At 50.5% G+C, this 26457-nt stretch overlaps 10 protein-coding genes across 10 annotated transcripts; 4 read left to right on the top strand and 6 right to left on the bottom strand.

Moving 5' to 3' along the window:
• Window positions 1–39: 39 nt before the first annotated feature.
• On the top strand, window positions 40–1065 carry N7447_003139 (uncharacterized protein; the record flags this gene model as incomplete). Its single annotated transcript, XM_057227414.1, has 4 exons — window positions 40–53; window positions 104–191; window positions 478–576; window positions 859–1065. 4 exons carry the CDS (start codon window positions 40–42, stop codon window positions 1063–1065), a joined length of 408 nt encoding a protein of 135 aa, XP_057091430.1.
• Window positions 1066–1083: 18 nt separating this feature from the next.
• On the bottom strand, window positions 1084–3195 carry N7447_003138 (putative RNA binding protein (Arp); the record flags this gene model as incomplete). The annotated part of the gene is made up of 4 exons (XM_057227413.1): window positions 1084–2022; window positions 2109–2815; window positions 2893–2950; window positions 3040–3195. The coding sequence occupies 4 exons, from the start codon at window positions 3193–3195 to the stop codon at window positions 1084–1086; spliced, it is 1860 nt and encodes a 619-aa protein (XP_057091429.1).
• Window positions 3196–4072: 877 nt separating this feature from the next.
• On the bottom strand, window positions 4073–7552 carry N7447_003137 (condensin subunit YCG1; the record flags this gene model as incomplete). The annotated part of the gene is made up of 2 exons (XM_057227412.1): window positions 4073–5449; window positions 5507–7552. The coding sequence occupies 2 exons, from the start codon at window positions 7550–7552 to the stop codon at window positions 4073–4075; spliced, it is 3423 nt and encodes a 1140-aa protein (XP_057091428.1).
• Window positions 7553–7788: 236 nt separating this feature from the next.
• N7447_003136 (cysteine synthase A) lies at window positions 7789–8964 on the top strand (the record flags this gene model as incomplete). The annotated part of the gene is made up of 2 exons (XM_057227411.1): window positions 7789–7909; window positions 7967–8964. 2 exons carry the CDS (start codon window positions 7789–7791, stop codon window positions 8962–8964), a joined length of 1119 nt encoding a protein of 372 aa, XP_057091427.1.
• A 603-nt stretch (window positions 8965–9567) lies between these two features.
• Window positions 9568–10223, bottom strand: N7447_003135 (translocation channel protein TIM22; the record flags this gene model as incomplete). The annotated part of the gene is made up of 3 exons (XM_057227410.1): window positions 9568–9903; window positions 9965–10060; window positions 10116–10223. The coding sequence occupies 3 exons, from the start codon at window positions 10221–10223 to the stop codon at window positions 9568–9570; spliced, it is 540 nt and encodes a 179-aa protein (XP_057091426.1).
• Window positions 10224–10827: 604 nt separating this feature from the next.
• Window positions 10828–12607, bottom strand: N7447_003134 (DUF4048 domain-containing protein; the record flags this gene model as incomplete). Its single annotated transcript, XM_057227409.1, has 2 exons — window positions 10828–11032; window positions 11097–12607. 2 exons carry the CDS (start codon window positions 12605–12607, stop codon window positions 10828–10830), a joined length of 1716 nt encoding a protein of 571 aa, XP_057091425.1.
• A 1171-nt stretch (window positions 12608–13778) lies between these two features.
• N7447_003133 (uncharacterized protein) lies at window positions 13779–15223 on the top strand (the record flags this gene model as incomplete). The annotated part of the gene is made up of 4 exons (XM_057227408.1): window positions 13779–14137; window positions 14189–14487; window positions 14540–14772; window positions 14825–15223. 4 exons carry the CDS (start codon window positions 13779–13781, stop codon window positions 15221–15223), a joined length of 1290 nt encoding a protein of 429 aa, XP_057091424.1.
• Window positions 15224–17071: 1848 nt separating this feature from the next.
• N7447_003132 (uncharacterized protein) lies at window positions 17072–19413 on the top strand (the record flags this gene model as incomplete). The annotated part of the gene is made up of 3 exons (XM_057227407.1): window positions 17072–17590; window positions 17650–18581; window positions 18651–19413. 3 exons carry the CDS (start codon window positions 17072–17074, stop codon window positions 19411–19413), a joined length of 2214 nt encoding a protein of 737 aa, XP_057091423.1.
• Window positions 19414–21154: 1741 nt separating this feature from the next.
• Window positions 21155–23133, bottom strand: N7447_003131 (STE20 family serine/threonine-protein kinase; the record flags this gene model as incomplete). The annotated part of the gene is made up of 4 exons (XM_057227406.1): window positions 21155–22660; window positions 22713–22880; window positions 22950–23017; window positions 23088–23133. The coding sequence occupies 4 exons, from the start codon at window positions 23131–23133 to the stop codon at window positions 21155–21157; spliced, it is 1788 nt and encodes a 595-aa protein (XP_057091422.1).
• A 353-nt stretch (window positions 23134–23486) lies between these two features.
• On the bottom strand, window positions 23487–25161 carry N7447_003130 (FAD-binding oxidoreductase; the record flags this gene model as incomplete). Its single annotated transcript, XM_057227405.1, has 2 exons — window positions 23487–23519; window positions 23569–25161. 2 exons carry the CDS (start codon window positions 25159–25161, stop codon window positions 23487–23489), a joined length of 1626 nt encoding a protein of 541 aa, XP_057091421.1.
• Window positions 25162–26457: the final 1296 nt, after the last annotated feature.

The raw sequence follows: 26457 nt of genomic DNA, 5'->3' as shown, positions 1-26457 counted from the left end.
ATGGGTGGTGATTAAAGGTTTCCGTAAATAACAAGTTCAATGGAAGCAATGAGGTAGAAAGGTGCAGACGAGTGTCAAGTAGCTCAGGTCAATTGGGTTGGAGCAATGACGGGTTCCGGGCGGTGGACGCGAAAGCCTACGGCTGCCTCCATAATCCTCGCGGTACTTCTGTTAAGTATGGGGATACCATAGTAATTTCATGTACCTATCAGTTGATCTATTTTTCCAACAATCTTCTAATAAATGTGAATTATTATACTGAACAGTGTTTCCTTGAAAAGAAAGGGACTGGCATCTGTCTTGAATTCATTCAAAATAGGTTAAATAACACGCCTAGTGAGACCTTAATTAGATACATACTATGTAAACATCCAAGGATATATAACACCAGATCAACTAGAATTTTATAGTCAAACCACCTAAATAACGAGAATACATATGAAAATATAGACACAATATTGTTTTTTGCATTCACAGTGCTTCGACCCCGAAGAGATCCTCGATTCGATGCCCAAGCTTCAAAGTAAATCCCCAACACCCCAAACGGAGTCCCAGTATATCCCCCAGATCAAGACCGTGAATTCTCCGACGCTTCCCATGATCAAAGAGTGCAGAAAGGGAGCACAAAATATCTAAAATGCAATGCCAAAGGGCAAACCCAACGTGTGTGCCTGCAGAAGAAACCAGAAGAGGGCCGGAACATTCAAAAAAATACATGCACCACCCCTACACGGGGCTTATTCCCTCAAATAAAAACAACCATATAGCGCAAGATGGAAATCACAAAGGGGGGAAAACAGCTCCCACCAGAAAACAAAACCAAAACCAAAAAAAATAAAAGCATCACATAAAGCACAGGGCGGCGAAGGCGAGAAAAAGAAATCCGAAATCTTCGACAACGCTAACCCGCCTGCTCCTTCCAACCCGATGCACCAAAACCGCAGAATCCCTTATACAAATGCGTATCAACGAACATCAACCAACGCAGAATCCCGCCACAATGCAGGGTTGCAATATGGACAACATAAGTGTGAGCGCCCAGTTCGTGAGTGGGGCGTGAAGTAGGTACAACTAGACCCATATTTAAGCGGGCGACTTGTTGGCACCGGAGCCGTTGCGACGAGAGTGGGGGTCATCAGACACTGTCAGACCACCGAGGCCGCTCGACAAGAAGGCGAAGGGGTCGCTGGCACCATCGGAGCCGTAGAAGGCACCGTTTGAAGCGCTGGTGGAGGGCACACCGTGGTCCGCACCAGTGAAAGCGGCCTGAGTGGCCGGGTTGGCGAAGGAGGCGGCCGAGTGCGAGGTGCTGGAAGAGCCGTAGCCCGAGTTTATCTGGCCCATGGGAGGGTACGCACCGGGGGTGTTGTTACCCAGACCACCGGAGGGCAGGGTGTAGTTGTTGGGCGGGCCACCGAACTGCTGGCTGAATCCACCGAATCCACCGGCGGTAGAGGCGAACGGAGCTGGGGCAGGGGTGCTAGCCATCGAGTTGGGTCCCATATTGAATTGCGACGGTGGATCCATTGGGGACGGGAACGCCGAGTCTGCCACGACGGCAGCGCCTGAGCGAGGGGCCCCGCAGCGTAGACAGTTGATGTTCTTCGCAAAGTTGTGATAACCACAACCCTCAGAACCACATTTCCAGTCACCAGCGCGGAAGGGAACAACACCACCATTGCCACCCATACCACGCGAGTGACCACCGCCCATACCGTGACCGCCGTGGCCCATGTGAGGAGGCATCATTGATGGCGGGCCGTAACCGTAGTTTCCATAGTTCATTGGATCGGGTGCAGCCGCCATGGCGGGGAAGGAGCAGCGGAAGCATGCTGTGCGGCGCTGGAAGTTAGAGAAGCCGCAAGACGGGCAAGTCCAGTCACCAGGACGGGGGCGGTTCTTGGAGGGCGGGAAAGGTGTGAGGATCTCGGCGGCCCGGTCCAGAACCCGGCTAGAAGAGGGAGAGACCTCAATCGCCTTCTCGTTGAGCGCACGGCCGTTCATGCATAGGCTCTCAGCAGCCTAGTAAACCGTTAGTAGGCAAAACATAAGAACAAAACACACGAAGTTCTGTATCATAGAACAGTCAAGAGGCAATGGAAACTCACCTCCTCGTGGGAAGAGAAGACGGCAAAGCCAGTGCCAGTGGGCTTGTGCTGGTCTGGGGTCCGTAGAGTCCAGAAGGCGATGGGACGACCACCGAACTGGGTGAACCAGCTCTCCAACTCAGATTGAGTGGTATCGTGGGGCAGGCCACTGAGATGCAAGACCTTGCTCCGTTCCGCCAAAAAGGCCCGAACGTCGGCATGAGCATCCATAGGACGAGTGAGGATCTCAGGGTGTTCCTGGGGCGGCTGCGACTTGCGGATCAAACCACGGAGCACGCGGGCGAGAGTAACAGATTCATCCATGGCACGGCGGGGTGAAGCGGGAGCCAAAGCTTGCAAGTGGAAAGGAAGGTTGTGCTTGATCGGGGCCGACGACTGAACGGGCTCAACTTCAAGGGCAGCGCAGATGTTGGAGAGCGAGCTGGGACCGAAAGGCAGCGACTCGGGATGATGGGTTTGCCAGCGTTGATATTCGGTTCGCAGGTCGAAAGTGCGGGAATGCTGCAGGTATGCGGGCAGCACGACGGCCTTGTCGCGGGCCTCGCGGGGCAGCTGCACCCGCAGATCCCACGAGTCCAACGTCACAAAAGCAAACTCGAGGTGTTTGCTGGTGAGGTGTTCCTGGGCGAAGGCGTCGAATCGAGAGATGGCGTCCCGGAAAGTACCTGCGGAGCGAACGTGTTCCCATGTCAAGGTGGTCAAGCTCGCTGCAGAGAATTGTCAGCCACAAATTGATTTCCTAGCAAATCCCCCAATATAAGGCTGTTTTTCAAGGCGATCTTACTGCAAAGTGGGGTGATTGGAGTATTGACGGGTTTGACTAGAACACTTTCACGGTGCAGCTAAACAATTGGAGAAAAAAAAGGTGTCAGCTTTTGGGTTGACCTCGGGAGTAAATTGAATGTTGGGTAGAGAAGACGGGGGGACGGACTTCCTCGCAGGTCTTGGTGTCCAACAGGATCCATCCTAACTCAATGACCTCAGCCGAGTCCTTAGTGACATATACGCCATGCTCGTCACAGGTGGTTGCAACGTGGATGACAATGTATCGATCCAGCTTGGGGGTTGGTGCTGAAACGGCCGCCATCGCTGACTTGTCCCCAACGGAGCGGCAAGGGAATCCCGGGGGAAGAAGGAGAAAGTGTCTCTGCGGGAAAAGCAGAAGACAAAGACAAGACCGGAGAAGAGAGTGCGTAAGAATAGAAGAGAAAGCCCGGGGGAGGAGAGAAGGGAAAGGGGGGGGAGGGGAAGAAGAAGAAAAGAGCCAACTCGGTGGAGTTTCGAAAATGAAAAGTTTCGGGGCTCACGGGGGCGGAGATTATACAATATAAAATGATATTATATAGATGTTTTACTCAAAGAATTTAAGAAATTAACATTCTCTCTCTCTCTTTCTCTTATTCAATTCCCCTGGAAATTATGTGTTCGGACTGGTTTTGACCGTGCAACCCCAAACGGGCCCAGATCCCTGTCTTATTACGCCCTCTGTGATTTAAACGAGTCAAGTAAGATTGATATATATCTATGCCTTTGGCTGTCTAGGTAATGACTAACTGTGTTTGATGTTGATTGGAGCCTATTATATAGGATATAAATAAGGACACAAAAGGTAGCAATTACTAATGCAGTAGGCGTAGGACAGATGTAGATATACTGAAACACACCCAGAGCTGAGATCAATATAGACAAGGACAGATAAATGTAAGAAAAGACAGAATATTGTAGACAAGATAGACAAGATGAACATTCCAAATATCAAGACTCTCTGCCGCTGTCAAAAAAAAATACTATCACGTGGCACATCACGTGGATATACATATTGAACATGCATGTATAGGAAACTCATATAATGCCATTCAAGAAAAAGGTATTCGAAAAAATCAGAAACTGAAATATGTACAGAACCTTAACCCAACCCCTAGTAATCATATTTTCACCATCAACGCCAGACCTCGGAACAATCATCACTCATCACCCGCCTCTTCTTTGATTATTGTCCCCCGACTAGTATCATTGTCATCCTCTTCATCTTCTTCCATAATACTGGGCTCGATAGAGACAATAGGGCGATTGGCTGTAGTAGAAGTAAATCGGCTGTCACCCTCACCCTCATCTTCCTCCATGATACTTGGCTCAACAGAGACATGACGACGGCTGTAACCACAAGTAGGGTCCACCGAGCGACGAACACTACCAGACCGTACACTAGCTCCATCATTGTCGGGGTCTTCAGTGCCTTCGCGAGGACGAGCACTAGCAGCCCGACTATCCTGTGCAACGGCAAGGATCTTGAGGATAGCGTTCTTGGCCTTAACGAGAGCATTTCGGCTGGAGGCCTCTGCGGCGAGACCCTCCTCAATAGTTTGATCCAGTAGCTCCTTGACCTCGGTCGCGAGGGCAGTGTTTTCGGGATCGATTTCGACACCAGTAGCACTGCGGATACTAGTTCGGAATTGATCATCGCCTTCGGGGGCACGAGAGCTAGCTCGTGCTGGTAATGTAGGAGCGGCAAAGTAAAGCTTGCTAAGGAGAGAGAAGAGAAGCTTGCGTTCCTCGCGTGAGCAGCGATTCGCGGCAGCGCTGACACCGAGAACGCGCTCGAGAATCTCTTTGACCAGGGCGAGGTGAACCCATCCACAAACATTGGAGCTTGCAGTACCGCCAGCCAGAATTCGTTCGCCACCGAGGCCAACGACTCGGCGCTCATCAGTCCACTCTGAAAGCATACCAACGACACCAGTCATGAGAGCCTTGACCTCGCGCTCGCCGACGCTTGGATCTATTTCTCCATCACTATCTTCCTCGGCCTCGAGTGAGTAGTGCTCCTCCGCGGCATTCATTACAGCACGGATCACTGGTACGGCCACTCGGCGCATGTGCTGCGTGTTTTCCACGCGGGAATGGCAGTATACAGGGAAGAAATAAGCCAATGACTGTCGTAGTGCTGGGTTTTCACGAGTGCGTGGGTGGTAGAAGGAGACCACGAGGGACAGTAACAGAGATTCAACGGAATTCTGATTGAGTTCCTGGATTGCGGGTGGGACGTTCGGTCCAGAGGGGGTGAAGGTGTTTGTTAGTAGCAGCTTGCAGAGAGCGGCAGCTGCCCCGGACTGTACGCTGTTGGGAGAGTTGGCACGCAGAGCTCGGGCGAAAACCTTAAGCAAAGGCTTGTGCATGGCGGGTGGCGTGACGGTCTCGCCATCAGCCTGGGTAACTGGGGCGAGTAGGGATGGGTGAGTCGTGACCATATCGCAGAGGATATGTAAAGCCGTGACTTGCAATGCCTCGTGACCCTTGCTGTAGCAGTGGATGAAAAGAGTCATATTTTCTTCAGCCAAATTCTGTGAAAAAACAACCATTAGCGAACTTCATCTTCCATCGCAGGAGAAGATACTAACCTTATCAAGCAGACAGCAAAGCCCCAAGCATACGAGACCACGCTCTCTGATTGGAGCTTCGTGACTGCGAACAGCGGGCACCACAAGATTATTGAGCATAGTAACCAGGTTCATATTCTGCTGCAGGTGGCCCTGGACATTCTGCAACATGCACTGAGCAATGAACAGACACTTCATGTTGACAACAATCTCGCGGACAATCTTGGCCTTGGCTTCTTCCTTATTAAAGGGGGTGACTTCCTCCTCCCCTGGAGTTTCGGATCGTCTGCTAGTGTCGTCACTGATCTCAGACCTAGCAGAAACAAAGCTATCCTCCGTGGCGATGGTGTCGTGAACCTCGGCAATAGCTTCGAGGACAACACTGCAAAACTCGGCCTCAGCCGCATTATCAGGTCCGCAGACACAGCGGAGTGTTTCAACGACGAGTTTCGTGCTCTCTTCCGGGAGTTCTGGCACGGCCAACGTTTCTCGCAGGAGCGAGAACATCTTTCGTCGACCGACCTCGTCGCTGTAATCTAGAGTGATGGCGATGTGGAGCAATTGTTCCACAACAAATTCGTGCTCGACAGCATCGTCATCATTCGCTTCACCAGACTCTTTGGAAATCTTCTTCCGCTCCAAGAGATTAGTGATGTATTTGCCTAGGAAATAGGCCATCGCGGTGACCTCGGGCATCTTGTCTTCTGCTAGGCTGTCGTATTTGCCTTCGTTTTCCACGCGGCAGAAGTCGTTGAAGGACCGGAGCAAGAACGCGGATTCACCGGTTAGATTCTCCCAGAAAGGCTCGTCAAAGACAACAGCTTCACGATAGTCCGCACGGCCCTCCCAGAACCCGCGCATTGCCTCATGTGCAATTCCGCTCTCGATTCCAGAGTTAACAACATCGATTCTCTCCAAAAGTTCAAGTAGCGCGTTAATGTCAGGTTCAGAGCGCTGGCCAGTCGGTCCTTGATCCGGGTCATTGTTCGTGCCAGCGCAGTCCTCGACCCATCTGTCGTAGAACAATTTGGCCGTAGCCTTGCGAACACTTTCATCACGATCACGTAGACCCCATCGGAGGAGCTTTTCTCTCATCGAGAGAGACAAATGGCGGAAGTCACCCAAGGTAGGTAGAAGACGCGAGTATAGTGCACGCCTGGTAGGGGCATCCATATCACGGGCGCGCTCAAGAAGATAAGGGAGAGTCACTGGCGCGAGAGGGAGATTTGTGAGGAGCGTTTTGCGAACGTCGGCGCTTGTGTCGTTTTGCATAATTTCGATTAGCTTTTCAAGGAGGGCAGAATTATCGCCGTCTTCTTCTCCATCGTCTCCCGCCAAACGTCCTAACCCTAGGACCGCCTGTACCCGGACAGAGGCTTCTTTGTCACGGAGACGTCTCAGAAGTCCCTGTCTTATTGTATGGTATAGCTCGTCGTCGATTGATTCTAGTGAGTTCACAATGTGGGCGGTAATTTGGGTTGCGCGGAAGCGCACCATCTTATCCTTGGCACCCATGACAGGTCCCATCAACGCAATGAGACTAGATGTGAGGCGGGCGGTCGGTGTCTCGGGATTGTGGTCCTCGTCTTCACTCGAAGTAAAAATTTCATTATCCTTCTCCGCGGCATGACCGAGGAAAGTACCCAAAAAGCGCAAAATTCGGTCTCCAACAGGCTCGCTCTTCTTAATTGTGAGAATGCGAAGCATACAGCGACCAACTTCCACATTGAATTCCTTCTCGGCCTGCGTTTCCTCACCGGGAATCAATGCTTCCTCGGGATCTTGGTCCTTTCCCTTGCTATTTTTCTTTTGTAAGATACCACAGCAGAACTCTTGGAGCTTGCGCAGGCGAACAACAAGCTTTCGGTGACCGGTAGTCGAGCGCTGGGCGTCTGCAAAGATCAAGCACACATCGCGACGCAAAGTGGGGGATGAATCCGGCTCTGCTGGTTCTTCGGGAATCGCAAACGATGGAGTAACAGAGCCAGCACGCCCGGATGTAGAGGGCTGTGCTGACGACCTGCGTGTCGTCGCAGATGTCGAACGGGCGGCGACTCTGCCAGGCATGGTTGTGTTGTTGTTGAGCGTTGATTATTCGAAGGCGAAAAGCATCGTAGATGCGGGACCGATCAAAGGACTGGAGGCCTTGGCAGTAAACAAACAGCCCAAAACGGGAGACCGATAGCCGATAAGGGTAGTACTAGCACGTGATCTGACTAATGCCGACCATCGGAGGTGCGGGAGCTCGTCATTCCCCGAGAGTCGATTAGACCATTTGTTCCTGCATTGCAAGTCAATTCAGGATGTTTCGTCAAAGTGTTCGGCGGTTTGCTACTACGGCAGCGCGTGCTGCTTCCGAGGGATCCACTGCCTACTGCACCCGGGTGTCAACGGCCCAGGGCGTTGTTAATGGGTTGACCGAGGGTATGTCTAGCTCCGAGCACCCTTGCATACACTTTTAATCTGACGTGGATACTGCAGCAATTGGAAATACCCCGCTTATCCGATTGAAGAAGCTATCCGAGCAGACTGGGTGCAATGTTCTTGGAAAGGCAGAATTCCAGAACCCCGGAGGTAGCGTAAAGGACCGAGCAGCGCTCTTCGTGGTCAAAGATGCGGAGGAGAAGGGACTCCTGAAGCCCGGTGGCACCGTGGTTGAGGGAACGGCCGGAAACACTGGAATTGGCCTGGCGCATGTCTGCCGGTCAAAGGGCTACAAGCTAGTGATCTATATGCCCAACACCCAGTCACAGGGCAAGATCGACCTGCTCCGTCTGCTTGGCGCGGAAGTTTACCCGGTTCCCGCAGTGGCCTTCGACAACCCCCAGAACTACAACCACCAGGCGCGCCGGCACGCCGAGTCATTGGAAAACGCAGTCTGGACCAACCAGTTCGACAACACTGCCAACCGTCAAGCACACATCGACACTACCGGACCCGAGATCTGGGCACAGACCGAGGGCAAGATCGATGCATTTACCTGTGCTACCGGAACCGGAGGCACCCTGGCTGGTACCACCCGCTACCTGAAGACTGTCAGCGACGGACGTGTCAAGAGCTTCCTCGCAGATCCTCCGGGTAGTGTTCTCCATAGCTACATCCAAAGTGGTGGTACACTGATCGACCGCTCTGGCAGCAGTATCACTGAGGGTATCGGCCAGGGCCGCGTGACTGATAATCTGCAGCCCGATATCGATTTGCTGGATGGATCTGTGAGCATCAGTGATGAGAAGACCATCGAGATGGTTTACCGCTGCCTGGATGAGGAGGGTCTGTACCTTGGTGCCAGTTCCGCTATGAACGTGGTGGCCGCCAAGGAGGTTGCTGAGAAGTTGGGCAAGGGTAACACCGTTGTGACCATTCTCTGTGACGGTGCTTATCGGTATGCGGATCGTTTGTTCTCCAGCACTTGGCTCGAGAGCAAGAACCTGCGTGCTTCCATTCCCAAGCACCTGGAGAAGTATATTGTGTTGCCTTAGACTGTGTATAAATTGAACAAACTATATCCTCGTCCACACTTTCGAACTTGAAAGGAGTAAATTGGGACATGCTTCTAGTGATTGAGTGCTGATCCTGTTCAGGTTTGCATTTGGGACTGACATAGTAGATGGTCTGCTAGAGAATGGGGCGTGGATTTGTTGTAAGTCATATATTTGAATATTGATTGTATGGACGTTCTTCAAAATTTAGTTAACAATATAAGCATAAATAGTTTGGTATCAATTGTGAGAGGTGAGTCTCAAAAGGCCAGTGGTGTATGTATGTCCACGCTTGATATTGTACAAAGGAGTAAAGAGTCAGACCCAAAAGGATCTAATATGGCGTAAGCCACCATGTCGAGGCCATGCAATGCAGGCGTCGAACAAAACATGCAACACAAGGGAAGTAGGCCATAAAAAGCCATGCTTCCAGAGCAAAATAGATAAGAACAATCAAAACGCCCGCAATGCTTCCGTTCTATTCCAGAACGCCAAATGGTGGAAATATACAAGTAAGAAGCGCGACAACGTAAGGCCGCCTGGCAATAAAGCGCCAAACAACGCAACAAGGTCATGCTTTCAAGTCGGATCCGGATTGAGCGTTTACTCATCAGCGGGCATTCTCATGTAGGCATCAATAGCCGCACTGAACGCCGCAAAACCAGCGCAACCAAATGCAGCAGCCTGGGGACCGGCCTTTGCACCGAGAATACCACCAGTAACACAACCAGCAGCAACACTGTTGGTAAGATCGTTCTTTGCGCGGAGGCCTTCGATACAGCACTCAGTTCCGGAGTAGAGCGCACCGACGATACCGAAGTTCTTAGCAGAGGACCAGGAGCGGGCTCCCATGTCCTTGAATCCGCGACGGACTTGGTCGCGCCAAGGGAGGTCGGCGATGGCGCGGCCCTGGGGTGTGAAGGTCGAGTCGTAGGACATCTAGAGCGGGTAGATGTTAGATATGGAATTTTCAACATCAATTATTCAATTGTCAACTTACACTGGCCATGAAGAGACCGAAAGCACCACCAAGACCGAAACCCATGGTACCCGAGATGACTGTCTTGATAGGACATGATTCCATACCACGTTGCATCTGTAGCGAGTTTTATTAGAATTGGACCAAATGCACATCGTAATCGAGGACGAACCATCTTGACCATAGCCTGTTCTTGTTCATTCATTCCCTGGGTGTCCGGGTTACCTCCCAGTGTTGCCATCGGCATCGCGGCGGTGCCTGTGGTGAGTGGAAATGCCATGTTGAAAGCTGATGCGGCTGAGGGTTTTATTGAATATAGTAGATCGTACTCGCTGGATCGGATCCAAGCTGGCCTGAATGATCAATCCACTGGACCTCGGCGAGAAAATTAATCGCGTAAGCAAGTAAAATAGAGAACGCGGAGATCTTGCGGAGGCGAGTAACTGAACCGCAAATTTATTTTACGGGGAACTAGGAAAGCCTCAAGCGCAGTTCTGCACGTGATATCCCGGCTCCGCAAAATCATCGTGCCGTTATCGGGACAAGCTGTATGATACATTATTATTGAACCTGAGAAGAGCTTTTGTTTAATGACATTCCTAAGAATGAACGGTACAGAAATCTTGGAAACTCGTTTGTATTCATAAAGCTAGAGAACAAAAAAAAAGTAGCATTCATCGTGATCAAATCAACTGGCATTTCAAAATCCTCAAAAGCAAATCGAAGCCAGATGGTTCAAAGGTAGCGCAAGAGAAATGTATCGACAAGAGAAGAAGCAACGCTCTCGTATGGTATAATTGGAAAGTCGTAGCCCTACGTAATTCCGTAGATAGGGCCGAAGAAGAGGTAGCAAGTATGTACATGAAAGGAAAGAAAGAACCCTACTAGTCCTTCTTGCTGTCCTTGCGACTGAGCGAAGGAGAGGCAGTTCGCTCTGGAGAAGGTGACAGCGAGCGCTCCCATTCTGCCATCAGATTAGATGCAGTCCGTTGAAGCTTCGAGGGGGCCAGCTTGGTAATTGCAGGCCAGGGAATGCCTTCAGAGACACCAGAATCAAGTGTAGAGGAAGCCGGGTTTAAATCGCCAAAGCTAGGAGCGTGGTCAGCGCATGACGAGGTTGTCATAGATGAAATCAGAAAAGGTCGAGCGGTACCTAGCACTGGTTCGAGGGCTGCTACCCTGTGTGATGGGTGATTGATCACGTTTTGATGCGACTGTTGATCGGCTCGATGAGGGCGTGTGCGTCTTCTGCGGGGATAGGGGCGTGTCCCAGCTATCCCAATTATCGAGGTCTTCATCCTGCGCGTCGATTGAGTTACTGGAGAGGTGATCGCGCTGTTCGGCTTCGTTCGCCCCGTTTCGGTTGGCGGTTTTGTTGTCGGAGGTGCGCGGAGCGTTCGGAGACTTCTGAGCGGGTGTATCAATGCCGAATTCGTTCCAGAAAGACGTGGAAATTTCCGCCGGCTTGGTGTCTTTACCAGTTTTTGTCTCGGCCGCTGGCCCCCTTCCCCGCGCAGACGATGACGATGACGACCGTGATAGCTTGCCGTCCGCTAACAACCGTTCTCGACTCCGGGATCCCGCCAACGAATCCCGCTTGCGACCATTTGGTGGTGCCAACGAGTTGGGTGAGTTTCGTGTTTGTGTGCCGTTGATTCCTTCCTCGCCCACCGTAGCTTGTCGGATATCCTCCAAAAATGTCCACAGACCCTCGCGGAGATCGGATGCCATTTGTTTGCCTGTGCGCACCAATGCCTCCCGCGAAGGAGGAGGAAGAGTCTTTTGCCACTGTGCGAGTAGATGTTCTGGTACCTGGCTCTCATCTAGTTGTGCACTCATCATAGCTGCATTCTTGCGGTCGACCGATGGTAATGTTGCAGACCGCGGAGTGCGACCCAGACGTTCTTCTGAGGGACCTGAGTCTCCCCGGGAAGAAATGCTGGGACTTGAGACTGGCGACAAAAGAGACAAAGTCCGTGTATGTGCGCCGTGAAATACTCGCCGACCATTAGTCCCAATCTTGGTTCCTGGTGCGGCAGCAGCACGCACACTAGCCCGTCGGTCTAGATCTCGGCTCATCCGTTCCTGGGATACGGTGGAGCTCGTGACTGAGCTCATGCTCTGTTCCCGGGCGTGTAAACTCGGAGCCTCGGGTGTGGCGAAATCAGGTGATCGGAGGGGGATGAGTGGCTCTGCGTGGTTGATCTCCGCCCGCTTCCTGGACTTTTCAGACATGGCCCATTGCCTTTTGATTGTCGCCAGGTCTGCTTCGGCCCGTGTGAGCTCCTCGCGAAGCTCCATGACCTTCCGTTCCTGCGAGGCGATGGCCCGCAGGAAATCATAGCCATCATCCGGGACATCAAATGCCATAGGTGTTCCTGGGGGCTGAGCGGGGGAGGGGCGAGTGGCGGACTGTGTAACTGGGGTTATGGAGCCGGGGGAGGTGACGTTGGAATCGGATGTTTCAGGTTCGTTCAGGTTGATGGGGAAGTTCAAGGTGAGGCGTTTGGCATGACGGGCCGTACGAGGTAGTGAACCTTTTTTCTGAGCGAGAGATGATGAGCGTGAGAGAGAGAACTGCTCGGAAGCAGAGTCCGGCACAGTTGAAATCTGGTCCGGAAATGGACCATAGACCAGGCTCTCCGCTCCCGGAAGACTCTCCATTGTGGACCAGCCAGTAGGAGAGATCAAGATAATTCAAAAAGTCATAAGAGAAACAAACAAAATAAGTAAAATGCGACGACAGAGGAGAGTTGAGAAGGGGAAAAATAATAGCTCTTGGTCTCCTGAGTCCAGCCCACAGCGGGTCCCCACAGTCCACGGGCTGTGTTTCAGGGGGAATTAATTAGCCTACAGGTCTTGGCACCGAGGTAGATTATAGACACTTTAATTTGGACATCTGAACAGAAGGTAATTCAATAGTTTGTGGGTTTAAGAGTGTGTATATAAGCTAGGTATCTTGTTTCTAGTCCACGACCGAAGCATGCCTGTGCTTCGAGGTTTTGCCACGTCTTTGGGTTCTAGACTCCCTGCAGAGCATGGCTACATGTATCACCTTCAATTAAACTCGTCATACCTCGTACGCCCGCGCTTTATCAATGAGCCTAGACGACCTCGGGGGAAGGGACGCAATGGAAAGAGCCTTCCAAGGAAGGTGCGATTGAGTCCGAGTGATAAAAACGACAAGAGCAAAGGGCCGTCCATTTTAGGAAGGTACGTGGAAGGTGGCCATATAAAAGGGCTCCTCCCACTTTTCCTCTTCTCTTCTTCTTCTCTTCTTCTCTCCAGCCCTTGACCCCCATCTCTCCGTAGCCCACCTGAGATCGCGTAGAGGGTTGTGCCTTACCTACACACAAGGATATCAACATTACCACTTTGTTGTGGTCCTTGTGCAAGTCCGCGCCTACATCAAATTGCTAGTTCTCGTGGATGTTCTTTGACAAAGTCATTGGCTGAGCCTTGTGGGTTCGTAGCCATTGACAGATCCCACGGAATACATGGGCTCCTGTGATCCTCTTTACCTAGATGTATCCAGCTATGAGTTACCAATACATTCCAGTTGCCAGTTCAAGATGCCTGGTGACTACCTAGATAGTGTATGGATCGAGCCCGAGTTCAACTTATCTCACTCGGCCCCAAATATTGTGGGGGCTGCCTCGGGTGTCTTGTTTAAGCTTATTTTTAGTTTCACTTTTATTTCTCTTGAAGTGGAGGCTAAAATGATGAAGTGATAAAAGAAACTGGTCGAGATATAAATAGACCTCGGGGATATGCAGGGACCCGTCCGTCATTCAACCGCACCTCCGTAGAGGGCGTATTCGTCAACCGCGTCGTCATGAACTGGAGAGCAAGTGCCCTGCGTATTTGCTCTAATGCCAGGGTTATTCACAGGGGAATTTTCCCTCAATTTCCCATTTTTGCGTGCTGGCTAATCTCCCCCTTTGATCGAAAACCAGCCTGGTCGCGGCGATATTCATCACAATGGACGTCCAACCCGAGAGTCTTCCCGGTGTTTGATCTCGGGTTATTGGATTCATCTCTCAAAATTGAAGAAGAGCTTGCGATAGAAGATGAGCCCAACGAGACATACACGTATCCCGCCGAGGAGGAAGAAATCCTGAACGACAGGTACCAAATTCTACACAAGATCGGCTATGGGCCCACGGCAACCATTTGGTATGCTTTCGATATGATGTGAGTGCCTCATTCGAGTGGGAATGGTACTACTCTAACTGCCAACGACAGGGTGCCCAGAATGGTTGTTTTGAAGATCTACGTGGTGGACCATATGCTCAAAACGTATGGGCGGGTTTACCCACCAAAATCATACCAGCAAAGCGAGTGCCCTTTTCACGAAGTTAGTGATCGTTTCTCAATCAAGAGTCCTCGTGGCCCTCATATTTGTGTTGTTCACGAGGGTCCACCGATAGACCCAGAGCAATTGCATACGGGAGACAAGCTGGATCTCGAGTCGATGAGGTCTACAATGAAACAAATACTGGTCATGATGGATTTCCTACACACTGATTGTTACCTGACTGCCCGTATCGTCTCCCGCGATCATTTTTGAAGGATGAATGACTGATTCTGGAGCAGGCATAAGGCCAAACGAAGCATTCAATGTTGCTTCCGACCACGGACGAAGTGCTGGACCCATCAATGTCGGGCTTATCACCCCAACGATACTCCCAGGCGATGGCGTTCCCCTCCGTATGGACTTCCCAGACAATGAAATGCCCGGCATCGTCGAAAAACATTGCAGGCCCCCTGAGCAGGTCCTGAAATCGAAATGTGATCACAGGGCAGACATTTGGGCTACTGCTGTAGCTGTGAGCATTTTGCCCTTGAGACAAAAGGAAGAATCTGACATAGTTTATCCAGGCATGGAATTACACCAGTTCCGAAGGACTCATCGACGGACGAAACTCGGACGGAGCCTTTGATGACCGGGTCCACATCGCAGAGCTGGTTGCTCTACTTGGCACTCCTCCACCAGAGTTCTGTGAGAATATGCGACTGGGCTCCATTTTCTGGGACAAAGAAGGAAATTGGACGGGCCAAGCTCCCATACCAGACCGAAGCTTGGAGAGCCTGGCAGCTGGCAATGTCGAGGGCGAGGACGTGGAAGGCTTCATGCAGTGGATGCGAAAGGCGCTACAATGGAATCCTCGAGATCGACCAACGGCCCTGGGGCTCTTGCGTCATGAGTGGATGGCCCGGAGTACGAAGCCTGCGGAGGGAGAATGTATGGATGTATCCGAGGAGAGCACCCAAGTCTAGTCTTTTCATCTTGTATGCCATATATGGCCTGTATAAGTACATGTAAATAGCATAGAAGCTCCACTCAGTCAAACTCCCCTCAATCAAGGCCTCCTGAACTGCTGTTGAAACGGGAAAGGTAGTCCCAATAACAGGCCTGATGAGAAGTTGGAGATTTCTTCGTTCCTAGGTCTGAGCCTGCCATGTCAAGTCTCAAAGACTCTTTTAAAGGTAAAAGCCGCCGATCTTTTGCGAATAAATCTCCTCAAGATACCAATGTCCCCATTCAACATAATAGATCGGCCCCGTCGTCGAGTTTCAACAAACACTTCGGCACCCAAGCCTTTACCAGAAATCCACCATCAGAGAACCAGACGTAGAACACTGGGTTTCAATCAGGCTCAAAGATACTTGTTTGCGGAACGATAACTTGTGGTTGGAGGCTTATGCCAAGCTTACAGCTGAGGATGGTGGCAGTTCGTTATCGGGTTTACAAACGGCTGCCATAAAAGATATTTATTCATGGGAAGGCTTTCAAAGGATGTCTACTGGAGTATGCTAAAGGGCACAGTTTCGTTGAGAGCAATTGAATTATGAAGATTTCTGGTGCCATATGATGCGCTGTCGGGTGGATACATGTGTTGAAACAAAAAACGAAAAAAAAGATGTGCATCATCCGTGAATCGAACACGGGCCTCGTCGATGGCAACGACGAATTCTACCACTAGACCAATGATGCTAGCGAAAACAGATGATCAGATAGCTGATTGGCTGCTGATATGTGGTCTACCAGATTTAGATACACATGTGGCCTCTAGAATCTGATTCAAAGTATTAGGTATATTCATATCAAGTCACACTTACTAGCGATCCAATAGAGCCATAGGCCACATAGCAGTATATCACATGATTGAATGCGTGTGTTAAAATATGCTTGGTTCGTTCAACCACCACTTGATGCAAGAGTGATGTGTACTTTATACGTGCCAAGACTGTATTTATGTATAGAAATGGGCTTTGATGGGCGCCCATTAATGGGCTAAAGGCCGGGGGCTTGGGTCCATTTGTGGGCTTTTGAGAGGTTTACCTTTCTCCATGAAGTATTTCCAGGGTCGTTAACTCCCGAGCCCTGTTGATCACCATTAAATCAGCCATTTGGCATCTAATAAGTTAGGCCCCCGAACGTTTACCGCAAGAACTCTATGGACTGTCTTGGCTTTTTGAGTTACCTTGTGTGCGGCACGTTTCATTCCGGTAGATTACAATTGGCATATGTTAAAGTAGGCCCTATCAGCCAAGAGGTAAAACTCATACAAATTTAGTATGGAGTATTCCCTTCGCAGTATGTCCCTCATTTATGAGGGAGATATTACATTTTGGCAACCCGCGACTCCAGGCATTCCATCTAGATATATTACTGAGCCTAATGCGGCTATTACATGCTAGAACGAACTTTTCACTGCTGATCTATTATTGATACTTTCTAAGCCTTTGGTGCACTGACATAGGTGTAGAGTTGACTTGGGCTCATGTACCTGCATATATCATTGATTACAAAGCCCGTGGAATATTTGTACCTGCCATCTCTTAGATCAACCGCAATGTCTCATGAAGTTTACAGGTGCCTGTCAAGATAAATAAACACCAATGGTAGCAGTGGACACAGGCACGAGTTAAGCATGCCAAGCAGATGCCAAGTAGCCAAGGCTCTTCTCGGTCAATTCTGGGCAATGCTACGATGGATTGAATCAGTGATACCTGATCTCAGCCCGGATGCTGAGATATAAATAATTGGCTTGACTCTACGGAGTAGTGATTCGGCATTTTCAAGCCTATCTTCAAGCCTATCTTCATTAACATCCCTTCAAAATGCTGTTGCCACGCTCCCTTATAGTAGGACTTGTCTTCTGCCTCAGTGGCATTGATATTTCATCTGCTGCTACGACCAACCTTCCCATCGCTGCGCAATCCCCCGAAGTCGATGCCGACCTGTCCGCCATTTACTATGGCTCATCGTTCCAAAACTCCCAGCTTGTGGGCACCGATGGAGGCGCTGCTACTGGTGGCATTCGATCTTTTAGCCTGACTGATATGCATCAAGTCGCCAGTCGCACACCTGGTCGCACCAAGGTTGCTGGTGTGTTGCATGGTGTCGGAAAGAGGGACCTCATTGTGTCCGTCGCTGCTCCTGATTCAAACATTCGGGTCTTTGACATCAATGGCACCACTGAGATCCCCTCGGCGCAAATAAAAGCCCTCGGGGACTGGTCTTCGCTGTGTACATGGCGCAGCCCCGTCAGTGGCGGACACTACTTTTATCTGCTTGGAAAGAAAGAGGCCAGGCAATTCCTTGTCCGTGAAAAGGATTCTGACATTGAGATCGTGGAGGTCAGTATTTTAAGCAACACATGTCTGCTGCCATACTCTGGAGACTAAAAGATATTTAGATCCAAAGATTCAGCGTTCCTGTGACAGGCTCTTGCGCTATTTCTCCCACCAATGGTGCTGTCTATCTGTCAGGTGATGACAACACCGTTTACACTTTCAAGGCCACAGAATCAACAAATGCCCCCACAATCAACGCCCTGGGCCAGGTTGTTGATGACGTGACAGGACTAGCTGTTTATGTTGCGCCTGAGACCGACTACTTGTTTGTGGGCCAGTCCGGTGCTGTCAATGTTTATTCACAGAAACTGGAGCTCAAGGGTAGCTTGGCCCTTACCGGCGCTCAAGATATTGAGGCTGCTGGCCTGTCTCTTTACCAGGGTGCTTCAACTCAGTATCCCGATGGAATTCTCGGTTACTCTTTTGAGTCTGATTCTAGCAAGGGCTATGGTATTAGCTCCTTGGAGCCGGTTTTCACTGAGCTCGGGCTCGAGCCCAACACTACCTACTCCCCACGGAACATTGATCCCTCCCTACAGGGCCCTCAACAGAATGGCTTTGTGGACAGAGATGGCTCGCTCAACTGTTTTTCCGGATTTACAGGAACAGACTGTACACAGTTTACATGCCCGAACTCCTGCTCCGGGAATGGAAAGTGTGTCGGACCCAATGAATGTCGATGCAATGATCCCTGGGCAGGCCATGATTGCACCTGGGTTGGGGTTAAGCCCAAGTACGAGACTGATGCCAACGGTGGCGACGGCGATGACCCTGCCATCTGGATCTCTCCCGTGAGTGCGGACCAGTCCACCATCATCACCACAACCAAATCGGAACTTGGTGCTGGATTTGCTGTTTTCGATATTGCCGGAAAACTGCTTCAGACAATTCCTGCTGGAGAGCCAAACAACGTGGATGTTATTTATGGCTTCCCGATAGGCGATCGCAAGGTCGACCTCGCCTACGCGGCATGTCGAGAGGATGACACCCTGTGGTACGTTTTTAAATCATTTCTTTTTCCGTTTCCTTCCTTCTTACTTCTTGAGCTAACATTATTTTCAAGTCTCTTCGAAATCGCTGCCAACGGAACTCTGCAATCTGTTCCCGGTGGCTCGCAGCCTGTGAAGTCTGACTACACCGTCTACGGCTCCTGCTCCTACCGCTCGCCCATCAGCGGCAAGCAGTATCTCTTTGTCAACGAAAAGTCCGGCGAGTACCTTCAATACGAGCTGACTGCCTCGACCGACGGCACACTAACCACCAATCTCGTCCGTACATTTACTGGTGGTTCTGGTGGTCAACCCGAAGGCTGCGTCGCTGATGAGCAAAACTCCTTCCTTTTCCTCGGTGAGGAGCCCTACGGCCTGTGGAGATACGATGCCGAGCCCAATGGCTCATCTACCGGAACCTTGGTTGCGCGTGCCGGCGATGGTACCCTCTTTGCCGATGTTGAGGGAGTCACACTTCTGCCTGGCAAGACCCCTGAGCAAGGATTTGTCATTGTCTCCTGCCAGGGTGTTAGTGCTTACTCCATGTACCGCCGTGCTGCTCCCCATGAGCATGTCATGACTTTCACTATTCAAACCTCAGCCGATGGAAGCATTGACGCGGTGACCAACACAGATGGTGTGACCGCAGTTGGAACTACTCTGAACGCCGACTTCCCACACGGTCTGCTGGTTGTTCATGACGATGCAAACCAATTGGCCACTGGAGGTACTGCTGAACTGGCATCATTCAAGCTGGCCAGTATTGTAGATGTGTTTGGACAGGCGGGACAGGCTCTTTTGGCCGACGTTGATGCTACCTGGAACCCGCGGGCGTGAATGCTAATCCTCTAGAGTTCCAATCGTCGCCAAATTTGGTGCTTGTCGTCTGTGTATTGCTATCTTGATTTTACTCGATATACTTCTATTAGATACTTCCACTGGATGGAAGTAACTCCTCTTTATATATCATACAGAATACTTGAGACCGCGGTCTTTGAATCTGCTGGGTCTCTGGCTCCGTGCCCATCGTCCTCGGGTAAATGCTGTTGTATCCAAAAAGGAGGGACATCTGTTTGCTCACGGAGGATCGAGAGTGTATGGGATTCGAGGTGTCTCTCGAGGTGTCTCTCGAGTCGAGTTCGTTCAACTGGATCTTACCTAATATATATGTAGGGTGTTGATATATGTACGAAGTAAAATAAGCATAAGATAAACCCGTGGACTCTCAAACGAAAAGCAGCAACCTGGGGTTGCACACTCCTGGGATCGAACTAGGTGCATATGAAAACCTAATGCCTCTCCCTATCACGACCTGAGGACAACATGAGCCCTACATTGGAAGGGTATCAACTGCTAAGGGGGTTACTTGGAATTATTGGTGTTTGTCTTGACTTTATAGAATCCCGTGGTCTCCACTTTGATCTCCTTATAGTCATGTCAACAAGTATAAGATCAAAGAGACTAGAAACAAATTATATGAAACCAAAAAGGCACATGAAAAGACCATTGCTAATACTTCTGAAGGCTTTGACTATAAGCCCAAGGCAGATCTCATCGGCGGTGCATTCGTGGTAATGAAATTTATTCCCTGAATAATAGGAACGGTATCTACGGGATAGCATAACTGTGATATACCTCACTTCAAATCCAACCCCTGTCCTGTCACGATCCCCAAGCGTGACGATGTGCTTACGAAATCGAAGCAATACCAGTTCTAGGGGGACTATCCACAGGCAGAGCCCCGATTTTCCCCGCCCCCCTACCTCCCGGTCAAGCGTCTCATCTTGATAGGCTTCACCGTGGACGGGAAACCGCTTCGTGGAGCTCGGTGAGGGGCTTAGGGCTCTCGAGGATGTGAACGGACTGCCTTTGTGTCCGGCGTTAGCGGCATAGTTCCCGGGGAGAGGGTTGAACTCCCGGCTTTTCTGTGGATATATTGTGCTGATGGAAGCAGTTCAAGGAGGATACAAGGAAAGACTGGGAGGAACGAGATGAGTATGTGCGAAGCGTTTCAGGAGCTGAGAAAGAAATGGGGTACGAGGATGGGCTTTCTTCGATGCTGGGTTTGAGGGATTATCAGAATCTGTCCTCGTGCCCATTTTGAATATGGGAAGCCAGGTACTTATTGCAGAGTATTGGATAATTTTACACTGGAAAAATCGGTCAAATGATCTACAGAAGGTAGGAAATACAAGGGATACAGTAACAAAAAATCAAGACGTTTATCACATTTCAGACATAGTATGTTCTAGTACTCGTAGAAAATACCTAAAGAAAATCACACAAAAGACCAAAGGCCAATAGACAAAGACAGAAGCACAGGCAGCATTCTATCAAGAGAAAAGAGAGTACAGAAGAAAGCGCAAAAAGATTACCAGATCATTAGAAACTCCGGGACCAGTCCCACCAGGTAAGGGACAGTAAGCAGAACGAACGGACACCAAGGATGCAGCCAATGGCAAAAGAGTTGTACAAGAGTCCGAACGCCAAATTGGGTCTATACAGCGAATGAAAGAAATAGCAGGGGGTGTTAGGGTTGATGTCGATGTCGAGAGGGTGAAGATGGTTGAGGGGGAGATTAAGCGCCGCCCCAGCGGTTGCGAAGACCCTCTGACCATCGCTGATAAAGGACGTCTGAGAGTTGTTTGGTGTGTGCCATACCGGATGCCGCCTGGGCGGGGACGGATGGGGGTGACTGGGGTTGGGGCTCGGGGACGTATGATTGGCGACGACGATGGCTTTTCAGATGCGGGTTATTCTGGGCTAGCACTAGGCGTGGCCGCGAGGGGGAGTCGGGCTGTGTGGGTGGGAGAAGAGTGGAGAGACGGGAATCTGCTTGGAGCTTCTCGTTCATGATTCTGACGATGTGGTAGAGACCTTCGGGGTCGACCATTTCCAGGTCGCTCCAGGCTTCGGCGAGTCTGGAGATTGCCTCGCGTTTATCGCCATCTCCTGTTGTTGACAGGACTTCCTGGCAGGAAAGTCCTACGGCCTTGCTGTATGCACGTCGTCCAATCTGGGCCTCCTTGCTTGAAGAGTCGATGGGGACTGTCTTCGGGCTTTGGTTTTCATCAAAGCCCTGCTTGACTGGGTTTAGATCGGCGGGGACTTTGTCCGACACGCGGCGGAACTGTCTGACTGTCGACGGGCTGTTGCCGTAACTCAAGTCCAGACCAAGGGGTTGTTTGATCCCACTTGAGCGACGCTTGGTGTTAGCCCGTTTGACAGACGGAGATCGGTCGGTAGGAATTCGGTCGGTGGGAGCTCGGCGAACGGTGGAATTGGCCTGGTGCTTAGGCGGTGCTGGTGGTGGTGGGCTTATATGCAGTTCTTCCAACATTTGAGTTGGCTCGGGCAGGTTTTCGTCCTCCTCGTCGAATGTCATCCAATCTGTGCCCTTGGGTTTCCACATTGTAGGAGCCTTGATTGTGTCAAAGACCCAGTCGTCATCATCGAGATCACCGGGCCTGGTCATGGTGTTCATAGACTCGGCATAGTATTTCACGTCTCTCGCCTCACCACGGCCACCATCCCAGTCCTGCTTGCGATGAATGAGTTCTTGGAGTGACTCAGGCTTGCCCGCATTCCGGATGAATTTGTGTCTCAATAGGTCCTTTGCACTTGGCCGAAGATCCGGGTCTTTTGTCAGACATTGTGCAATGAAGTCCTTGAATGTGTTGCTGTACTCGTTGCCTTCGAGGCGAGGGGCGGGGTTTTTGGGAATCAGGAACAGCACTTTCATCGGGTGTGTGCTGGCGTGTGGGGGTTCTCCGTTGATCATCTCGATTGCCGTGATACCTAAAGACCAGATGTCTGCCTTGAAGTCGTATCCAGCCTGCTGGATTACCTCGGGTGCCATCCAGAAAGGGGTTCCGACGAACGTATTGCGCTGTGACTTGATGTTGACCAGCTGTGCAGCGACACCAAAGTCTGCCAGTTTCACCTTTCCTGTTTGGGAAAGGAGAACATTGGCGGCCTTGACATCACGGTGGATTTTGCCTTCGTTGTGCAAATAATCCAAGCCCAGGAGGAGTTCTCTGCAGACGATGGCCACATGGGCTTCGTTAAAACATCCAGGTTTTAACTGGGACGGTTAGCGATGTACCTCACGGTCAAAACAGCCATAAAAAACGTACCAAATCCAAACAGGAACCACCTCCGAGATATTCCATAACAATCCATAGTTTGTGCCCCTTAAGGAAACTGGCCTTGTATTGTGTAACATAGGGGCTAGCGCAGGTGGCCAAAACAGAAATCTCCTGTTGAATTTCCTGGATATCATCCTCGCTGGACTCGAGATCGATCTGAAAAGGGGGTCAATTATGAAATGAAAAGGTGGGGATTGACTCGAAGATAGATCATGAAAAGCGTACGTGTTTAATAGCAACGATTTCGCCGTCGGTCTTGTCAATGGCCTTGTAAACCACTCCGAAACTACCACCTGCAAACGGAGAATACGGTTAGCCGACGGAAATGCCAAAAAAATAAAGCAAAAACGAGCTTCAACTCACTCCCTAGCTCCTCCATCACCTGGTAATGACTCGCCATGTCGTCCATTGTGTAATAATTCAGCCCAGCTACTCCGGTCGGACAGGGTTCGACAGGGCTCATCCAAGTAATTGAATGAATAGCTTTGGACTGAAAGGTCAAGAAAGTCAAGAAGCCATGACAAGGGGTGGAGCATAAATCCCCAAACAAGCTCCGTCTCACATGGCAACGGGTGGCCTCAGGCAGCGACCGGGGTATATCTGCAAGGGGTCCACTAGTATGGCCTGGAAGGATTATCATTTACTTCCTTTGCTTTTAGTACTTGGAGATGCATTGTACATGCATATGCCTGTGCTTGTGATTATTACTCGGTGGATGGCTTTTGTCCCCAACCCCTATACATTGTACACACGTAACTAGCTCTAAATATACTTGTACGGGTTCATGATCCCATTCTAATAAAAGTTAGCAGTTGCCCCCACAGAGTAGTGATACTCCACTTACCGGGTCATAAAGGTTCTTCAGTTGCTTCATCAACTTCAACATCGTGTCGTTTTGGCTGTAACCAATGAACTCCCGCTTAGCAACGCCAAGCCCATGCTCGGCACTGATGCTGCCCTGGCGCTTCTGAATCCACTCATACACCCATGGCTCAATTGCCTTCTCCACTTCCTTGCTGTACTGTCGCACGGCAACGTTCAAGTGCAGGTTGGAGTCACCCATGTGACCGTAACCAACAACGGCACGAACGGGGAAAGAGTCATCGTCACCGACCAGACCCTTCTCTGTGAGGCGGGCCTTACAGTCCTCCACAAGCAGGTACAGATCGGACAACGGGATCGACACATCGTACTTGTAGGTGCCACCCAAGTGGCTCAGGGACTCGGTGATACCCTCGCGCCAGCGCCACAGGGCCTGGAACTGGGTCTCATCCTGGGCCAGTACACCGTCGGCGACAATGCCATCGCCCATCACGCTCTCCAAGAATGACTCCAGCTTGGCCATGTCGTGCTCAGCGTTGGAACCGCTGGTCTCCACCAGACAGTAGAAGGGATACTCACTCTCAAGAGGGTGCTTGTTACCCGTAGATTCCATGACCAATTTCTGGCTGCGACCGTCCATCAGTTCGAACGCAGAGAGAATCTCAGAGAGCTGGCCCTTGGCGGCGAGGAAAGCTTGCTGGACCTGCTCGAAACTCTCGAGACCGAAGTAGGCCACATTAACCGCCTTGGGGCGCGGGGGGCACTGAATAGAGACAGCAGTCACAAGGCCCATGGTACCCTCAGAGCCGATGAACAGCTGCTTGATATCGTAGCCAGTGTTGTTCTTGCGTAGAGTCGATAGTGCATCCACGATAGTCCCATCAGGCAGAACGGCCTCGAGACCAAGCACGGTACCGTGCAGACTGCCGTAGCGGAGGAGACGCAGGCCACCGGCGTTGGTGGAGACATTTCCACCGATGTGGCAGGACCCCTTGGCACCGAGGTCCAGAGGGAAGAGGTGCCCCCGCTCAGCGAGATACTGGTCGGCAGTCTCCAAGATAACACCGGCATCAGCGACCAGCACACCTGAGGCAGGATCGAACGAGCGGATCTGGTTCATGCGGGAGGTGTTGATGACGATCTCATCGAAGACCGGGACCGAGCCACCGACCAGACCAGTATTTCCACCCTGCGGCACGACGGCCAATTTGCGCTCGTTACAGTATTTCAGCACCTTGCTGACCTCCTGTGCATTCTGGGGCTTCAAAACAAGCCGGGTGTGGCCACGGTACTTGCGCATCCAGTCGCCGTTGAAGGGTTCGAGATCGTCCGTCGCATCGGTGGTCACGCCATCGATCACGGCCGACTGGGAGCCCAGAAGCTCCTTAAAATGTGCGACATCGTCGGCGGAGATCTCGGCGAAGTTGGGGTTGCGCTTGAGGTTGGGGTAGGCGTCGCTGGTGAACTTGATCTGACGGGAATCGGAGTCGCGGGTGGAGCTGGCGCTGAAGGCGCGCACAGTCAAAGGGGTGAATTGGACGGGGCGAATGGCAAGACGAGGACGAGGCACTCGGGCCCGCCGCAAAGCAGCTGTGAGATTCCTAGTACCGGACATGGCTGGGGTAATTGAGAGAACAATTTTGAGAATGTCGAGTGGAGATGCTCCGATGCTCCGATCTGCCTCCGAGTGCGGTCGACCTCGGGAATTTTCGGCTTTTTGTGTTCTATGCTTGTAGAGTGTTACAATTTATATCAGTGTTTAACTTGACCTTGATCTTGGTATAAAAGCTTAGTAAGTACAGGATTATGGTATAGAGCAAGGTTTTTTTTTTTTGGCAAAAAAACCAACAAGAATTATTATGTTGATGCCCATGAACTGTAAACTCTTGTCAGTACTGCGAGGAGCAGCTCACTCACCACTTGTTCGCTTTCTATGAAATTGGCGAAACCAAAACCCGTACGAATAAATCGACATTTATGTTTAATCATTGGTAATGGGTGCTATTCGAGCATGATCGCGGACTTATAGAAGAGCGAGAGCTTCCACATGTGGCATAAAGTGTGACGGAGCTTCACAACCCTAGAAGTACAAACAAGCTTGATTTCGAAATCGAATAGTGCTGTAAAGGATCTAGTTGACATTCCGGAACATTTGCATAATTATTTTTTATCACTATTCTGTCCTAGAATCCGTGTCCGAAAGCCTACTACGTCACACTTAATTGAAGGGGTTCTAGGAAGCTGTCGTAGGGCTTCTTAAAGATCAATGCCGGGATAGAAGAGAGTTGGCACATAGACTGCTTAAAAAATGATTAGGGCTAATGCATAGGATCAATGCACTTAGCCAACGACCGTCATCTGGATGGGTTTAAATAGCTATGTAGGTATAGAGACAAGCCTCGAGGATTAGGATTAGCGAATTAGATAGGCGGCTTTTGGAACGATTGGGCTATGTCCCGACTGGGCTAAGAAAATTATACCCGCAACAATTAAAGGATGAAATGATGGAATTTAGGTGTAAAGCGATCGAGACGTTTGGGATGCTCTCAATAGGACTCGTGGCAGGAATAGCTTCACGATTGTAGGTTCATTAGAAGCCACTAGCCCGTTATAGAAGCTGCGTATAGGTTATTGTGGTCTTGATTTCATGCAAACGGGCTTATCATTGTAGGACTTGGTGAGAAATGTATAGGTCCAATCAATGGGATCGAAAACTCTGTGTTTCTGTATTTGGCTTTCTCAAGAATGTCTAGGGCCTAGATAAACCAAATCAAATAACGGAGCAATACTTTTGCCTAATTTTATGACAGAAAACAATAGTGAACGGGTTCAGTGCGCCACGTGGTGGACATGTGTATTACAGATGATTGGATGTAACATTTTTTACTTTTTACTCGGAAGCTAGCTTGAT

This window comes from Penicillium robsamsonii, assembly GCF_028829455.1.
Source record: "Penicillium robsamsonii strain IBT 29466 chromosome Unknown utg000001l_segment0_segment0, whole genome shotgun sequence".
In the NCBI taxonomy this organism is placed as follows: Eukaryota; Fungi; Ascomycota; class Eurotiomycetes; order Eurotiales; family Aspergillaceae; genus Penicillium; species Penicillium robsamsonii.
Note: the sequence above shows the minus strand (reverse complement) of the source record. Positions and strands in the feature narration are given on the sequence as shown.